This window comes from Delphinus delphis, chromosome 13 (assembly GCF_949987515.2).
Source record: "Delphinus delphis chromosome 13, mDelDel1.2, whole genome shotgun sequence".
In the NCBI taxonomy this organism is placed as follows: domain Eukaryota; kingdom Metazoa; phylum Chordata; class Mammalia; order Artiodactyla; family Delphinidae; genus Delphinus; species Delphinus delphis.
Window position 1 is genome coordinate 30,499,767 of NC_082695.1, and position 12,332 is coordinate 30,512,098.

The window sequence follows — 12,332 nt, forward strand, 5'->3', positions numbered from 1 at the left end:
GTGGCGTGGCCTGGGTGGGAATCGTCACAGGCCACAGTGCAGACTTCCTCTTTTTCCTAGTTTTGTATTAAAGTTATGGAGAGAGGCAAGGCTTGAATCGGCTACATTAATATGACCGCTGAAATGGTTGATGGTAGATCAAAATGGAGAGGACTACTTATTGAATGAGTATAAATTCATCAAAAGTTAAGGCTGTAATTACCCAGGTCACAAAATGTCAATCTTAAATATTTAATTCATTAAAAAAAGATCGATGAAAGGCAATCGTGAGAGTTCAAGACAGAAAAATTTCAGCAATGTCTTCAAAAAGAATTTGTCTCTTCCCTTTCATGTACAAACTGGAACAACTTAAGAAATTTTGTAAAAAATATTATTATTTTGTCCTGTTAGGCATTACCTATGTTATTTTTACTATTAAACAGTATTTCCCCATGTTATAAAGGGGGAAATCTTGCTTCTCTCTTGCTTCTTCCATTGATCCTGGATCTGGTGGCTTTTGTAGAAAAGCAAATGTTCTTTGTTGTATGTGACAGGTGCACTTGAAATCTTAATATACCTTCCTTGCATGTGAATTTGACAGCTAATTCTGACGAACAGTGTTCATTTTTAACTTTTTTCTTTTGTTATCCTTTTAGTGATAAACGTTGTGAAAGGAATTATAGGTCAACCCCTCTGGGTAAATGACAACCTTTAAAGCATCTGTTTAGGTGGCCCCCTCGCATCCCTTACACTGATGGGGCTTAACGTCTCTGGTCTCTACTTCTCTTAGCTCCAAAAGCCTTCATCACCTGTTATCAGAACTATTCAGAGCAGCTCAACGATAATTTTCCTACATGACTCTGAGACCTCATTTGGCTTTTTAATAAACAGTCACATTCTAATGAGGCCTTCATAAAACTGACTAAATATGTTTAGAAATCATTAGCTTAAATTACCAGTGGAAAAAAATCTCCTTTGGGAGGCCCCCAGATTTGGTTCTAAGACTTTTGGCAGATGAATTAGTAGAACACAACGGAGTCCTGAGGCTCCGTGGAAACCGTGTCAATGGGAGTGCCGGGGAAACAGGCGATGGATAAAGAGCTCAGCGTCCCTCGGGCGGGTTCATTAAAGAGGGAAAACAATCACAGCACATCCGGCGCAATTTACATGCCAGGTGTGCAGCTGTCATCAGGTGCCAGGGAAACTGACAAGGGTCCCTTCCCACAACACACGGGCTGAGAGGGACGCACGGGGGTGACCAGGAAGTCTTAGATAATGACAGGTCCTGGCAGATGTACCGGGGATCCCGCTGGAGGGAAGTGCAGCGTCTGAGTCTTCTGCACAGGTGCTGCGACAGGGAAGGCCTCCCAGCAGCTCTAACACCAGCAATTACAGCGGCCTAATGCGGAGCGCTGCAGGGCAGAAATCTGGGGAAAGCTGCCCGGCTCTGACTTAATGAATCAAGTCTGTGTAAACAAACAGCGTTCCCGGGCTCATGCCTGATTCATGAAGGACACACTGCGTGCTTGCGCTCAACGTGGTAAGTAGCTAGTTGCTCCCCTTAAAACCATGTCATTTTCATTTCTTCAGTGGTTTGCTGCTGCTGTTTCCAACCATGGAAAATGGAAACGTCATCTCTCAACAAATGTGCAGGATGAACAATGGGAAACAGCCTGGAATAAGATTCGACTTTTTCCCGAAGGGCATGTGACCTTTTGTCAACATCCCCAAATCACACCAGACATTTCAAGGACAGATGCCATTAAGTGCATTACTAATTGAAGACAGGTTGGTCCAAGAGGCTGATGGTAACAGGGGAGGACTCTCCAGAGCTTGCCACATCCCCACAAACCGGGTAAGGATTTGCAAGGATTTTTTGTGTTAGTAGGCTTACCAGACCTAAAATTACTGGATTTCTGTGAGCCTGTGGGCTTCCATTTATGGCTGAACTTGAACCCTGACTTCCCTCTTCTGCTGCACACTGTTAGCTGAAGTGTCCACGGTTATTTGTCAGAAAGAATAGTTTCCATCAAAAATATCAACAGTGGCCACCCTGTATGGGATGGGTCCAAGTGCCTGATGGAAGGAACAGAGACCACCACTGCCTGGCCTTTTTATTTGCTATTATTCCAAGGCACGTAACTCGGAATGAAACTTGCATTCCAGCAAAAGATGCCATGTCCAACAGGCTTTGGTGTTTGAAGCTTTTTTACTATAGTAGTTTTATAGCGCAATCTCCCTTTGACCTGTTAGCCAAAGACCATGCTGTCCTGATTCTTCCTTAAAGGAAGAGCGTTTATCATATGAAAACAGCTCACCTCTAGTTGAGACAGGCTGGGACCTGGGACCCTTTGTTGCAGTGCTTGCACCTGGACACACGTCTCTTCAAGCAACAAAATACAAAAAAACTATAAGGGACTAAAAATAACTGCGTGCATATACAGTTGGGGCAAATTCTGGACAAAAGATACAAAAAGACCCCAAACACTCAACTGCCACTTCTGAAGAGCCAGGAGCAAAAACAGGGCACATGCCCCCTGCACACACCACCACCAAAGGAGTGGGCAAATCCCCTAAGCCACGCCTCCGGCCCGACCCCTGGACACACCCCTACCCTCACCCCATACAAGGAACCAGCTTGCCCTGCCTCGGGAATAAGCATGGGAACCTGTTGCTTGTTTTCGCTTCCCCCTGCTGCAACACAGGCCCCAATAAAGCCTGGCCTGAATTTCTTGTCTGGCCTCTTATCAATTTCTATTGATTAAGGAGGCCAAGAACCCTGGTTGGTAACACAGTCACTGAGTCCTGAGAGAGCACACGTTGGAATTTCAAATAAGCAAAAAATACACGTGCGCCTTTATTTTAAAAAAATCCAGTAGTAGGTGTTATTTTTAATAATTATCTACTTTTCAAAATAATTTATCTTGGGATTATTTTAAGTGAGCTCCGATGCAAAGACGTAAAACCTGGTAAATAACTTTCAAGGAATACAGTTACTGGGAAAGCAAAGCTGTGCAAAGCCGTCTCCACGTCTCTCTTGCTCCTTATCATACTAGGGGCAGTCAACAAGTATTTGTGAGACGAGTGAAGATTCAGGATGGATCATACATTTCAGGGGAAGAAACAGATGAAATATTTAGCTTAGCTGTCTCACAGTTAACCTAGCAGATGCTAGCTACTCTCTAACACTAAGAGGGAAGAATTCGCATTCATTCACTTTGTTGGGCATTTCCTGAGTGCCAGGAGAGAGAGACCAAAAATTTGTAAGGTTGTCTCCTCCCTGAAAGGAGCTTGCTTTCTGGTGCAGTTGAATTTTTTTTTTTTCCTCCAGTGGTCATTACTGCTTTCATAGCAAAATACTGATTTGGGGTGAAAAAAGGTAATTTATAGATACCACTGTAGGTCTTAGCTTTGCTGGAGAAAATGTAAGGGTTACATTAATATCTGTGTTTACGTAGTCCTCAGAATGGGGTGGGAACTTCTCTAACCACTTGACACGTAGAAACTCATTTAATCTTTACAAGATCCCTGTGAAGCAGGTGCTATGACATCTCCACCGCCCACGTGAGGGGTTGGTGGTGCGGAGCTCAGCGACTCCCCCCAGCCCCACTTTCAGCCAGCTCCCCTGCTCTCGATGTCTCCCAGGAGACAGGAAATTGAGAGACGGAAATGGTTTTTACACTGTTAGTATGTAAACTAGTGCTTTGTAAGCTTTTCTACTTTACATAAGGGGCCCATAGCTTCTCCCCACTTGTCTTGTCACTTTACTAATATCCTTTATTCTACAGAAAATTTTACATTTTAATAGTCAATTTTCCCCATCCTTTTCTTAACGTGTTGAGCTTTTGGTGTATTTGAAACACTCTTAAAACAAAGGCCATAAATATTTTCCCCCATATTTCCTTCTAAAAGTTTTAAAGTGTTTAAAACTTTTGGTCTTTATTTAGTATTCATTTATGGGCTTTTTGTTTTAGTCCACATGGATAATCAAAAGTCCCAGTTCAATTGATGGAAAAGCTCATGCTTTTCCCACTAATTACACATTTTCCCACAAATGCCTACATCAACATCTGGGCTCTCTTTTTTGATCTGTTGGTGTATTCATTTCTTCCTAATTTGTGGTATCTATAATTTTCCCTTTTGCTATGTCCTTTTCTGGTTTTGATATCAAGGTTATACTAGCCTCTTAAAATAAAATGGGGCAGTAGTCTTTCTTTTTCTCTTCTCAGAATAATTTTTATAAGATTTGAATTACCCATTCCTTGACTATTTATTTAGCAGAATATACCTATAATACGTTTGGGACTAGTGCTTTTCCACGGGTCACTTTTTTTTTTTTTTTTTTTTTTTTGCGGTACGCGGGCCTCTCACTGTTGTGGCCTCTCCCGTTGCGGAGCACAGGCTCCGGACGCGCAAGCTCAGCGGCCATGGCTCACGGGCCCAGCCGCTCTGCGGCATGTGGGATCTTCCCGGACCGGGGCACAAACCCGTGTCCCCTGCATCGGCAGGCGGACTCTCAACCACTGCGCCCAGGGAAGCCCCCCTCCCACTTCTTAATGTCTCTCTTCTTCCCGGTTTGTGCTTCCTGATACCTTCTGAAAATCCATTTTTTAAACAGATGTATTGAAGAAGTATAAGTGATGTACAAAAAACCACATGTGCACAATTTGATGGGTTTTGACACATGCAGATATCCTCGGTACCATCACTACAACCAAGGTTATAGACAATATCCACCACCTCCTGTGGTTTCCTGTGTGCCTTTGTTCTTGGTGCATGCCCGTGTGTGTGTGTGTGTGTGTGTGTGTGTGTGTGTGTGTGTGTGTATATTAAGAGCACTTATCGTGAGGTCTACCCTCTTCACAAATCAAGTATGCGAGGCCTATTGTTGACTACAAGTACACTTTGTACAGCAGATCTCTAGAACTTGTTCATCTGGCATAACTGAAACCTCATACCCACTGAACATCACCCCCCACCTCTCCCTCCCTGCAGTCCTTGGCAACCACTCTTGTACTTTCTGCTTCTAAGATTTGACTATCCTCCATCGTTCCTTTGAGTGGAACTGCGCAGTCTCTGTCCTTCTGCGACTGGCTTATTTCACCTGGCGTGATGTCCTCCAGGTGCATCTGTGTTGTAAATGGCAGGATTTCCTTTCTTTTCAAGGCCGACAGCTAATCTTAAGAAACAACCCCTTTATGGTTTCTGCCCCGATATCTCAATTCAAGGCTAATCTCTAGGCTGAGGGTAGATCTCACAACGTCAACCTCTCTGAGAAGTAATGGGTCCTCCAGCAGAACCACAGAACTGGGCCCACTATTCAACAAAGCAGTTGCACCTGTGTATCTGCTCGTTTTAAAATTTCCCTTTGGAAAGAATCCTGTCACATCCCACGACCGAGATCTTAATTACTTAAGAAATTCCTGGTTAAATAAAAATAGCTCCTCCGTAGTCAATACAGATGAAGTAACCCAAGACCTTGGGGTGGCGGGGGGGTGGGTGGGGGGGGAGGGGGTCGGAGTGTCGTCTCCACTTTACAGGTCAGGAAAGGAAAATCTAAGCGAGAGGAGATGCTGGATTTCTAAGCCCAGGATTGACTCCAGGCCTGCTGGCTATTCTCAGAGTGGATTTCCCAGAGGTGGGGAATGCAGTCCTGTCTCCTGGGGCCTCCCGTTGTGTTCTGACACCCAACAACCAGCATGCATGCTCCGCCGTGTTTTTGTGTTGTTGTGCGCTCAATATAGCTGGATGACAACTGCTTTTAAATCTTGAGTGCCTTTTCTGTCTGTTGCTATCACAACAAATGAAAGCAATTCAGGCTATGTTTCCTGATAATTTATAAGCAAGCAAGAGGAGGAGCCATGGTAGCTGATATTTTTGGAAGGACACACACTGCTTCCAGAGCTGGCTAAGCAAGGAACAAATGACCAGGAGGCGGAGAGGACCACTTACCCTCCCCACTTCCACCAGGTTGGTCACCATGATGATGCTCGCTGTGTTTTCATGCCACACCATCCTCCAGAAGTCATAGATGGTCTCTTGCATTGGTCCTGCAGCAAAACACAGCAGAGACTTTTGTTTTCTTTGTGAGTTTGCAACTGGAAAATTTCTGGGGCTTGCAAAGAAATCTATGGATGGCCACAGGCAGTCCCCTTACTTTTCTAGGTGGACAGAGCTCTCCTTCTAGTGTTGATGCGAGAGGGTATTCTTTCTAAAACGACACCCTTAGAAATACTGAATTTTTCACTCATGGTTGAATTTTTTCGTGTCATCCACTGTATCTGCATTTGAGCTCTTTTGCCCTTCTTAAACGACTGCCGTGAAAGAAAGTTATTTCTTCATCATTTAGCTATTTATCTCCATAATACTCAAGGGTGAAATTTAAAAAAAGAAATGGGTACCATTACTCTTCCTGCTAACGACTGGCAGATATCCCGGGAAATGGTATATAGAATGAAATGAGCATCTATAGGAAAAATGGCCTTTTCTTGTTTCTAATATTTTTCTTATTCTGTGCTATCTGTCAAATTAATCCTTTTTAAAATTTTCGCCTGACTCCTTCAAGCAAGAGAGGAGTTGGATTCAAGCAGTTGTACTTCCTGTCACTGAACGTGACCGGGATCTGCTGCCCCAGCTTTTGGGATCTTAGTATTCAAAAGCTCTTTTTATGGACTGGGAAAAAAAGAGGGAAAAAATGGGTTACAAAATGCCAATGCTATAGATACTGTATAGGTATGGAAAGCTGGAACTTAAACTTGCTTTTAATGCAGATTTTTTAAAAACCCAAACTCGACTTCATGCCCATGCATGTTTGAGGGTCTACATGTAACAGCATAAATCTTTATACGACCAGCAGACATGTGAGGACAGGAGAGAAAGACAACTTCAAAGGCGTGGAGAGTCACGTTACATGGGGACTCAGACGAGCGTTTAGGGATGGGTCGGGACAGCTGTGCTGCTGTATCTGGACACTGCAGATCACTGGGTCTGGAGCTCAAACATGAGAATTTGAGACCTGCCTCTGGCTCTGAACTGGCTGTGTGATTTGAGGCAAGTTACTTGGGTCACTGAGACCTTTCGTGTCTGCATCTCTCTTTATCTACATACTGATTTCAGGAACACGTCTCAGGGTTATTTTAAGGATTCGTGGAATGAACGCACACTTAGGCATTTTACACACAGCCAAGCGTCAGAGCAAAACAAGGTGCCTTTACCTTAAAATATTATAAGGAATGGAGGGAGATAAGTTGGAGGTATATTTAAAGCAATTTGGGCTGTAAGTTGATCAATTTTTAAGCCAGGTGATGGTTACATGAAGATTCATTATACAATTCTGTCGACTTTTGTACATATTTGAAATTTTCTATGACAAGTTTTTTTTTTTAAAGAGATATATTATCATTGAGTGTAGAATTTGATCAGTAAAAACAGAAAGCTTTCTCCATAAATTATTTTGCAGAAATCAGTAGGTTAAGCCATAGGTTAGGAAGAAGAACTTGTAGCCTTCATTTGCCTTATAAAATGAACATTAAGGAATTTAACTCAAATCTTCTAAAGCCCAAGGTAATAAAAGAGTTGAAACTGCAAAAACAAAGGCCAAAACAAAAACAAAAACAACAAGTTGCATTTAAAGATATTTATTACTGGTCACTCATTGGCTGAGCGATGGGGGCACTGCCGGGGGCGCCTTCAGGCATCTCCCCTTCCTCTTGACCAATTACCAGTTGGTTCCTGTGTACTTTTTCTTCTTCTTCCTCACTGTCAAGCCTCATTCCCTCCTCTCTGGAATGCAAACATCTATCATTCCTCCTGCTGCCATGGCTACACTCTTCCCCTCCCCGTGAGAACCCCTCCAACCGCTGAGCCTCTGCGTCGAGTCCCCTTATGGGACCTTGCACACTGCCCACCATGAAGTTGCACCTGCCATTTGGCCCCGTCCCTTGGCATGTGCGTGCCATTCTCCTGATGCATAGGCTGAAGATTTCAGTGACTTCAGGCAAGGTTACAGGGGGCACAAGTAAACAGCGGATTCCATCAATCACTATGCTTCTAGCTTTCGGGGAGAGAGGTGCCTCCGCTGTGTACTTAACAGCTTGTTACTCACTCACAAGGAAAAAATACCCTGAGTCCATCTTTGTGCAAACGGATAGCCTTCCCAATGTGACCCTGAAACACAGGGCTGACACTTCCTGCTTCCTTCACTAGATGCACAGGTCTGTGTCACCTACTCTGAAACTTCTAGAAACAGTTCTGATGACAAGGGCTACCGTGGATGAATCAGATGTCTCAGCATGGCGGACGGCGAGTGCCTTCAGGGAGAAAGTCCCCTCTCCCCTCTGTGCCCAACAGAGACATTCACGGCTGGGGGCAAGTTCCCAGGTGCAACCCACTTGCCCCTTCTTGGCTTCAGACCCTGTTGTGATGACTTGTCTCAAGTTCTGGGGGGTGGGGGCGGGTGGGGAATGTGGCTGTTGCAGTTTACTGCCCTTTCCTTACTGCCTGTGGGATACCCAGCACATAGCAGTTCAATGAATAAACGAATGAATGAATAAGTCTGTATGCATCAGGATAAACCACATTATTTACTATTATATTAAGTATAAAAATATTAAGTAACGTTAATAGATAATATGAGTCCGCTTCTTGACGTATTTCAGAGATTATCTGTAGAAGCTTGAAAGCGCATTGCCTTTACTCCTTCCCGATTCATAGAAAGGGGGGCATCTTTTGCTGGAGCCTCTTCAGGATGAGCGTGACGGTCACCCAGTCCACAGAGCGCCGCCGGGCAGTGCTGCAGGAGCTGGTCCCAGCCACTAAGCAGGTGGTTCCTCTGAGGCCCCCTGCCCCGACGCTTTGCCTCCAATCTTAACTCAACCCATGATCCGGAGCCAGAGTGCGATCCTGGCTTCCACTAACTGTTCTCCGTCGAAGGCAGTGGTTCTCAACGCTGGTTGCATATTACAATCACTGTGGAGCTTCTCAACAATTCTGATGTCCTAACCCAAGAGACTCTGCATTTGTTGGCTGGGGCCAGGGGCTGGGTCTCCTGGGGAAGGACCACAGACCCTCAGCATCGGGGCATTCGGCTGCACCTCTGACCTGTCACGTGGTCTCCTACGGCGGTGGAACTGTGGAACACCCGAGATGTGTAGGTTTTGAATCTACTGAACAGTCTAAGCCGTATACCAGCTCTCTGAATCAAGAAATCCCAGTTCTTTCTGATTCAGAAGGAACTTCCCTCATAAAGTATTATCTGGGAACATGGCTGTGCCATTTTACTGAGGGGCAAGGTGGTAGTTGAGGTGACACAGGTTTTTTAATGTTTACTTAACTACGTTTGGGTTATCTTTAAAATAAAGGGCATTTGTAAGAATTAGAAGCTCACTTGGGTGATGACAATGATCACTAAATCATCATTTAGTCTTGATTTTCTTACCCATTAACTTGGACTAAAAAAAAAAAAAAAAAGATCAGGAGAGAAGAATGCATTAAGTGAGGGTCTTTTTAGTGCTAAAATGAGGACAGGTATCCAGAAGAACTAAGACAGTTTGGGGCTAAGATCTGAAAATGAATGTGAACACAAAGATTATTCTAAGTTGATCTGAGAAAGAAAAAAATTGGTGCTGGAAAAGGTCCCCCAGCCTCCTTCCCCGACACTCCCTGTGCAGTTCGGCCCTGATCTTCCTTGTCTCTTGTCCCTTGCCTCCTTCCTGGGCGGCACCATGTGCTGCTGGATGTGAGCGTGGGCCCCTCCTGCACACCACTCAGCTCCTCCCACACCTGGTCCCACACCTGGGGCAATTCAATGATGGAGCTGCTCAGGGTGGGCACCAGAGAGTCTTATCTTGGCTGACGATTCAAGATATTTTCATGAATGTTCATTGAAATCTTGTTTTTTTTTTTTTTTGAGGGGAAAACACGGAAGAAGGCAGGAACCCAAAGGTAAGGATTTCAATGCAAAATTTGTCAATCCTGTTTTCCTTTTCTCTTCAACATATTTCAAATTATTTCCTGAGACCCGAATACCTTATGATTCAGAGATACACGTCCCCAAACAAAATCAAAAAGCAGACTGGAGGCTGGGGCGGGGTGACCTCACTGACACCATGTGGTTTTAGCAGCTCCTGGTGGCGTCAGATGACCGTGGCCATTGTGAGCCAACACCGAGAGTCTCCAGATGCGTGCCTGGTACACAGGGCGCTTACTCTCAGTCCCACACTGTCGCTGGGCTGAAACTGGGGGAGGACCACCTGAGGAGGACCGCCTGGAGGGGCTAGGGATGTATTCCTAGCCTTTGATGTCTGTCTCCCCAAAGCTGGAAAACACCCTCAGCATGGGGAGAATAATCCACGGAGAGGTCACTGGAGATTGCTCTCAGGGGGGACAAACAGATAAACTCCTAAGACAAGGAAACAGCAGGCAAAGGATGCTGTGAACCCCGCTCCCTCTGGCATGAATGGCTGCAATGACAGCCCCGGAAGGTGTCTGATTCCTGCAGTCGCTGGCTGCGTGCGAGCCCCATGTTCACTGTGGCCATGCATTTACAGATGTTGGCACACTAGGTGGGAAGGTTATTCTCAGCAGCTGTCCCTGGGGGACCGAAGCGTTTAAAAGGTAAGGTCCTGAAATTTCAATAGCATCAGGCCAGGACCACATCCCACTTCCCTGGTGATCGTCAGCACGTACAGACCTCTCTCTGCTGAGCAGAGACGTGTGGACGGGTGTTCTTTTTTTTTTTTTAACATCTTTATTGGGGTATAATTGCTTTACAATGGTGTGTTAGTTTCTGCTTTATAACAAAGTGAATCAGTTATACATATACATATGTTCCCATATCTCTTCCCTCTTGCGTCTCCCTCCCTCCCACCCTCCCTATCCCACCCCTCCAGGCGGTCACAAAGCACTGAGCTGATATCCCTGTGCTATGCAGCTGCTTCCCACTAGCTATCTACCTTACGTTTGGTAGTTTGTATATCGGACGGGTGTTCTTATACCACCCAGCCCTGGAGAAGCAGCAACAACAAAGGGCAGAGAGAACTAGAGCAGAATGAAAACAATGAAAAGCCGTGAAAAGGGTAAGTGAAAGACATTCAAGGATGGCTCTATTGTGGAAGACCAGTTCTCTAGTTCATGGGCAGTGGGAGATATTAAAAATCATAATTTCAGGGCTTCCCTGGTGGCGCAGTGGTTGAGAGTCCGCCTGCCGATGCAGGGGATACAGGTTCGTGCCCTGGTCCGGGAAGATCCCACATGCCGCGGAGCGGCTGGGCTCGTGAGCCATGGCCGCTGGGCCTGCGCGTCCGGAGCCTGTGCTCCGCAACAGGAGAGGCCACAACAGTGAGAGGCCCGCGTACCGCAAAAAAAAAAAAAAAAAAAAAAAAAAAAAAAATCATAATTTCAAACCTTGATAGATGACTCCTACCCCTCCTTTCTTTTCACATTCTCATTTCTATATAGTATGTTTTCTGTGTTAGAGCCATAGGAAGTCAAGGTCCTTTGGAGCTCATGGTGGTGTATGAGAGTTTTTGGAAGAGAAGAAAGGGTACAGATACGAATTGGTATTCCACTGTAAACAGGATAATTCCTAACTTCTTTTGAGCTGTTACTATTTCCCAGGTCTCTTTTGAGTGTTTTACATGTATTATGTTATTAATTTAAACATCACAACCTTATCTGATAGGTGCTACTCTTCCCCCATTTTACTGAAAGGAGACTGAGGCAGAGAGAGGTCAGCAAAGTTGTCCATGGGGTGAGGTCTAACCCCACGGGTCACAATGCCCCCAGGTAAGCATCTAAGGAACTGGGAAGGGCCCTACCTGACAGGTGTGTGTGTACAAGTCATCACGATCCCGGCAAGAGGAGAAGAGAAGGAAAGCCATGTCAACCACCAAAAACCACCTTTTTAAATGCCTTTTTATATGAGATCAATTTCCCTCTTTTAAGCCTCCCATGGTCCCACTGCTATAGAATAAAGGCCAAGTTCGTGGGCACGTCCTCTCCCAAGGCCCCTTCTCCGCGGCCTCAACCCCCCCTGCATCCGAGCGTTTCCAGAACCCAGCACATCCTGATTTACTCCCTCCGTTTTCACCGCCCACCCCGCCAAGCCACGTGCCCCCTGAATGACCAGCGTAGCCTCACCCTGGGGCTCCCCCAGCCTGTTCTCCCCATCTCAGCCACAGCTTGCCTCTGCAAAACGTCACGTTCCTGCTTAAAAAGCTTCCAAGGGGTTTCCACTGAGTAAAACCCAGATTCCTTAACGAGGCAAATGTGGCCCCGCACAGCCTGTGCCTGGACCGGGTCTCCAGTCTCAGCTTTTGCTGTCGCAGGTGCCGCCTCCCTGGGATCCCTGCGAC

General features: G+C 45.5%; 1 protein-coding gene across 2 annotated transcripts in view; it reads right to left on the reverse strand.

The window, feature by feature from the left end:
* PTPRM (protein tyrosine phosphatase receptor type M) overlaps nt 1-12,332 on the reverse strand; it is a 745,004-nt gene that overhangs the window by 53,592 nt on the left and 679,080 nt on the right. For both annotated transcript variants that reach the window (XM_060028688.2, XM_060028687.2), the window contains exon 21: nt 5,932-6,029. In XM_060028688.2, coding sequence (XP_059884671.1) covers nt 5,932-6,029 — 98 coding nt within the window. The remainder of the gene's footprint in view (nt 1-5,931; nt 6,030-12,332) is intronic.